General features: G+C 34.1%; 2 protein-coding genes across 2 annotated transcripts; both read left to right on the top strand.

Annotated features, from left to right (window-relative positions):
* On the top strand, positions 380-2,213 carry LOC107623497 (UDP-glycosyltransferase 73C6-like). Its single transcript, XM_016325787.2, has one exon. The coding sequence runs from the start codon at positions 662-664 to the stop codon at positions 2,132-2,134; it is 1,473 nt and encodes a 490-aa protein (XP_016181273.1). The 5' UTR covers positions 380-661; the 3' UTR covers positions 2,135-2,213.
* LOC107623496 (UDP-glycosyltransferase 73C6-like) lies at positions 3,692-5,792 on the top strand. The gene has a single exon (XM_016325785.2). The coding sequence runs from the start codon at positions 4,056-4,058 to the stop codon at positions 5,550-5,552; it is 1,497 nt and encodes a 498-aa protein (XP_016181271.1). The 5' UTR covers positions 3,692-4,055; the 3' UTR covers positions 5,553-5,792.

Genomic DNA, 6,403 nt, shown 5'->3' on the forward strand with positions numbered 1-6,403 from the left:
AGAGTTTATATAAAAATGTATTCATTTTTTAAAGCACATATTAAGATCAATCACTCGTCAAAATACTTTCTAAAAAATGTTAGCTTCCTAACATTTAGGGTGAAAAAAGGAAGAATTGGCTAGTATTAATTCAAAGATAAGACAAAAAAAGAGAGAAAAAAATATTGGCTACCTAAAATTCTTTACTTAAAAGTTAGAGGAAGATTAGTGATGCAAGGGAAAAAAAATTAGAAAAAGAAAGAGAAAAACCCAAAATAACCCCTCACAATTACCTCGAAAGACAACGAGGTCCTTGACAAAAAAAAATTTTTAATTCGCACCTGACAATTATCTCGAAAGGACAACGAGGCCCCTGTGTCAAAAAAAAAATCAATGTTGTTTTTTTTGGCACAGGGGCTAATCAGTCCAAAAAAAAATATCAGGGACCGTATTGGGTGTTTTTATTTTTTTGGGAGCCTCGTTGTCTTTTCGAGATAATTGTCTGGGCAGGGCCGGATGGGGTATTCACTCAAAAAGATAAGTTATACAATCATATATAGCTGGCCAGTGCAGGCACTTGCATCACCAAGAAAGGAATGCAGTTTATAAATATCAAGTCCAACTGTCCAAGTAAAATTATTCAGTGCACTAAATCCAAATTACCATATCCTAAGAAACAAGAATGGCTTCCCAAACACCACAGCTCCATTTCGTTATGTTCCCATTCATGGCTCAAGGCCACATGATTCCAATGATGGACATAGCAAAGTTATTGCTTCAGCGCACTAATATTATTGTCACGGTAATCACGACCCCCCAAAACGCAGCAAGATTCACATCAACCTTTGCTCGTTTCATCGATTTGGGTTACCAAATTCGACTAATTCAGCTTCAGTTTCCATATCAAGAGGCGGGTTTGCCAGAAGGGTGTGAGAATCTTGACATGCTTCATTCACTTGGCAATGCCACGAGTTTTTTCAATGCAATAAGCCTTCTAAGGGAACCCGTGGAAAGAATCTTTGAAGAGTTGTTGCCGCCATCAAGCTGCATAGTCTCTGATATGAGTCTACCGTACACAATCCACATTGCTAACAAATTCAACGTTCCAAGGATTTCTTTTGTTGGAATGAGTTGCTTCTTTCTCATGTGTAACGATGCTTTGCGCACCAGTAATGTGAAGGAGAGCATAAAGGATGAAACAGAGTACTTTGTTATACCGGGTTTACCTGATGAAATTGAAGTCACCAAAGCACAGGTACCAGGACCAGCGGACGAGAACTGGAACAAGTTTTACCAAGAGGTATATGCGGCCGAAGCAGACACTTATGGAATACTCATGAATTCCTTCCAAGAATTGGAGCCTGAGTATCAAAGAATGTACAAGAAGGTTAGAAAGGATAAAGTGTGGTGCATCGGTCCGGTGTCACTAAGCAACAAGGATCAGTTGGACAAGGCTCAAAGAGGCAACAAGGTTTCAACTGAAGGGTGGATGCACCAAAAATGGCTTGATTCTCAAAAGCCTAAGAGTGTAATTTATGTATGCCTTGGAAGTTTATGTAATCTAACTGCAACTCAGTTGATTGAGATTGGTTTAGCCTTAGAAGAATCAAAGAGACCTTTCATTTGGGTCATAAGGGAAGGGAGTCAATTAAAAAGGCTAGAAAAGTGGATTAAGGAAGATGGGTTTGAAGAAAGAATCAAAGATCAGAGCCTTATAATTCGAGGTTGGGCTCCTCAGCTACTAATACTATCACATCCTTCAATTGGAGGGTTCTTGACACACTGTGGCTGGAACTCTAACTTAGAAGCTATATGCGCCGGTGTGCCAATGCTGACGTGGCCGTTATTTGCAGACCAGTTTCTGAATGAAAAACTAGTTGTCAAAGTACTAAAAATTGGAGTGATGGTTGGTGTGAGAAGTCCTATGGTGTGGGGGAAGGAAGAGGAGATTGGTGTATTAGTTAAGAAAGAAGATATTAAAATAGGACTAGAACAGTTAATGGATGAGAATAATGGTGAATGTGAAGAGAGAAGGGAAAGGGTAAGAAAGTTAGCGAAAATGGCTAAAATATCTGTAGCAGAAGGTGGATCTTCTCATAGTAACTTGACTATGTTTATCCAAGATATTTTGCATAAAAGCATGGGAGGTATATGATAATCTAATTGTCAAAAACTAATGGCACAAAATCATGATTATTTTGTTCCATAGTACTATTATATGGAGTAAAAATCAATATGGAGGCTCCAATAAGAATTTTATGTTTTTTGTAAAGCATGTCATCAATTAGTATTGGTATTAGCAAATTTATGTAAGAAAAAAATTTCCCTCCATTATATTAAGTGTTTTTTTTTTCATTTTTTTTTTTGCTGTAAATTATGTGTCATTTTCTATTTTCAAAAAGTCATTAATTAAATTTTTACCTATTATGCCTTTTATTATTAAATAAAAGAAGAAAGTTAGAAACTTTAGAGAGTAAAGTTTGATCTCTCACCATTTATATAAATATGAAAGAGAAATCATTCAAGGGTAGAAAAATCACACTTTACTCTCTAAAGTAAAATTCAAACTTTAGAAGATCCAAATCCAAATCAATTATTGTGTATTAGCACACATTTTATGTATACATGTTTTATTAATAAAAAATATTACATGCATATTAAAAATTAACTAATAAATTAATTATTATGTATTTATATATATTTATATATTGATTCACATAGTTTTTTTCAACTAAATAATCAGCTACTAAAATAATCAAACTTATCATAATAGAATAAAGAAATTTTTAATAGACCAATGGGTTTAACTAATATGCACATGTTAAGATTATTATTAATAGAATTAATAAATAAACAAAAAATGCATTGAAAATGTAAACTTCATATTTTTACTACACAAATTTTCTTACTTGGTAATATTAATATGTATGTTTAGGACACATATTAGCTAAATCCTAAACCAATAATCAAACATATTTACAGAATATTTTTGATAAAATGCCAAATAGATATTTCTATATGTTGATTAGTGATAGCATGATTGTTTATTAATGGAATAATCAATCATCAAAATAATCAAAATTTTCTTTACCAAATAATCAAATTTTCTAACAATAGAATAATCAAACTTTTTATTAACAACTAAAAAACATGAGTTATTGCTGTATTTTTGTATTTTTATTATATTTTGATAATAGATGTGAATTTGATTTTTAAATATATTATTTATAAAATTTGATTATAAATGTAACTATGATGTCATTCATTTTTCTATGCAAATGGTTGATTAGTCATGTACTCATGTTCATAAGATGATGCAGGATTAGTTAAGATAGTAAACTTTTTAGTCTCATAATCAAAGATATTTAGTTCAAATCTTAGGAGAAAAAATGAATAAAAGATTAAAATTTAAAGGGGCCAAACTAATATTTTTCTTTTCTTAGTAGAAACAATGGAATAATCAAAATCAGGTCACAAAAATCCCAGCAAATAAGACCACGAAGCATTTACTCTAATTTAACTTAACAATGGTAGTATCAAAACCATTAATATGATCCCAGAATAAGTACAAAATTTTGATTAAAAAACCCAAAATTACATGATGTTAAGATTATCTAACTAGGAGTCCTTAATTATTCACATTTCTTCTTTATCAAAATGCAATTCAAATGGACATTCAGTAACAAAAAACATTTCACCAAGTTAATATATTCTAAGATGAAGAAAATCTGTATGACTTTATGCTTAGCGACATTTCACCAAGTGGTTAAGAGACGGACAGAGAAATGAGATATACATAGAAACATTGAAACGTACAAATAATTTCTGAGGAAGACACATGATGTATATAGGTTGTGTGCTAACAGACGAAAGAAGCGCCAAAATACTTAAAAATCAGTGGTAGATTAGTGATGTGAGACACAAAAAAATAAATAAAATAAAATAGAATAAAAATTTATACAATGATATATAACTGGCTGATGTAGACACTGATATCACCAAGAAAGGAATGCAGTTTATAAATATCTTCCAAGTGAAATTATTCAGTGGACTAAATCATATCCAGAGAAACAATAATGGCTTCCCAAACACCTCAGCTCCACTTCGTTATCTTCCCATTCATGGCACAAGGCCACATGATTCCCATAATGGACTTAGCAAAGTTATTGCTTCAGCGCAATAATGTTATTGTCACGGTAGTCACAACCCCGCAAAATGCAGCAAGATTCACATCAACCTTTGCTCGTTTAATCAATTCCGGTTACCAAATTCGACTAATTCAGCTTCAGTTTCCATATAAAGAGGCAGGTTTGCCAGAAGGGTGTGAGAATCTTGACATGCTTCATTCACTAGGCAATGCCTTGAGTTTATTCACTGCACTAAGTGTTCTAAGGGAGCCTGTGGAAAAACTCTTTGAAGAGTTGTCGCCCCCACCAAGTTGCATAGTCTCCGATATATGTCTCCCATACACAATCCACATTGCTAAGAAATTCAATGTTCCAAGGATTTCTTTTTCCGGAGTGAGTTGCTACTATCTCGTCTGTAACGATGCTTTGCGCATCAGTAATGTGACGGAGAGCATAAAGGATGAATCAGAGTACTTCATTATACCGAGTCTACCAGACGAGATTGAAGTCACCAAAGCGCAGGCACTAAGTCTAGCGGATGAGAACTGGAACAAGTTTTATCAAGAGATATACGCGGCCGAAGCAGACACTTATGGAATAATCATGAATTCCTTCCAAGAGTTGGAGCCTGAGTATGCAAGCATATACAAGAAGCATAGAAAGGATAAAGTGTGGTGCGTTGGTCCGGTGTCATTAAGCAACAAAGATCAATTGGACAAGGCTCAAAGAGGCAACATGGTTTCAACTGAAGAGTGGATGCACCAAAAATGGCTTGATTCTCAAAAGCCTAAGAGTGTAATTTATGTATGTCTTGGAAGTTTATGTAATCTAACTGCAACTCAGTTGATTCAGATTGGTTTAGCCTTAGAAGAATCAAAAAGACCTTTTATTTGGGTCATAAGAAAAGGAAGTCAATCAGAAGTGCTAGAAAAGTGGATTAAGGAAGATGGGTTTGAAGAAAGAATCAAAGATCAGAGCCTTATAATTCGAGGTTGGGCTCCTCAACTGCTAATACTATCACATCCTTCAATCGGAGGGTTCTTGACACATTGTGGCTGGAACTCTAACTTAGAAGCTATATGTGCTGGTGTGCCAATGCTGACATGGCCCTTATTTGGCGACCAGTTTCTGAATGAAAAACTAGTTGTCAAAGTACTAAAAGTTGGAGTGATGATTGGTGCGAAAAGTCCTATGGAGTGGGGGAAAGAAGAGGAGGTTGGTGAACTGGTTAGGAAAGAAGATATTAAAATAGGAATAGAAAAGTTAATGGATGGGAATAATGGTGAATGTGAAGAGAGAAGAGAAAGGGTAAGAAAGTTAGCGGAAATGGCTAAAATATCTGTAGCAGAAGGTGGATCTTCTCATAGTAACTTGACTATGTTTATCCAAGATATTTTGCATAAAAGCTTGGGGGCCGTATATGATAATCTAGTTGACAAAAACTAATGGCACAATATCTGTTTGCATATGTATGATTATTCTGTTCCATAGTGCTATTAATATGGAATAAATATCAATATGGAGGCTCCCAACAAGGAACTTATGTTTATTTGGAAAGCATGCCATAAATTAGTACCGTATTAGGAAATCTTTGTAAGAAAAAAATTAATAAATAATCCTGTATGCCCAATTTGTAATTATGAGCCTGAAACTATTAAACATTGTCTATTAAGATGTCAATGTACATATCTCCTAGTGAGCAGAATGTTTGATCTCTAAACAATTGGTTATTAAAACTTAATTCAACGGATGAGGGACTTGGGCAGATTTCGCTGGCAGCAAATGTTATTTGGGAAATTTGGAAATCTAGAAATGAATCTGTTTAAAACAGTTTCTAATCCACAGAACAAAATCATCAAAGCAAACATACTTTAAAGAGAAGGAATAAAACAACCCAAGCAATTCGAGATCAAGATCAAAATCAAAGAAAAGAGGGATTTACCGTTTGGAGGCCTCCGCCGCAGATTGTTTGAAGTTGGTGTTTGGGCGGCTAGAATGACAAATTCAGTTGCCCAATTGCATCTGAAACAGTGCCTTCCATTGACTTGAGGTCGAGCATGGTTAAGGGAGAAGATAAATTGCTTCATTGCTTGCATGCTTTCATTTGTGTGAGTGGAAATATGCTTTCTTTTTCTCTCCTCCTCTAGTGTTTGTTATTTTCTTTCAATTGAGACCTCTCTTATAAGTTATAACCCCCAAACTCAATTTCAGCCATTTGACTCTCAAAAAAGAGTAATTATGATTTAAATATTAATATTTTAGATTTTTCTCAAGAAAAAAAGAGAGTCCAAAAAAAT

The sequence above is a fragment of the Arachis ipaensis genome, chromosome B10, assembly GCF_000816755.2.
Source record: "Arachis ipaensis cultivar K30076 chromosome B10, Araip1.1, whole genome shotgun sequence".
NCBI lineage: Eukaryota > Viridiplantae > Streptophyta > Magnoliopsida > Fabales > Fabaceae > Arachis > Arachis ipaensis.

Coding starts and splice junctions, on each gene's coding strand:
- LOC107623497 (XM_016325787.2), top strand. CDS start 662: ATGGCTTCCCAAACACCACAGCTCCATTTCGTTATGTTCCCATTCATG.
- LOC107623496 (XM_016325785.2), top strand. CDS start 4,056: ATGGCTTCCCAAACACCTCAGCTCCACTTCGTTATCTTCCCATTCATG.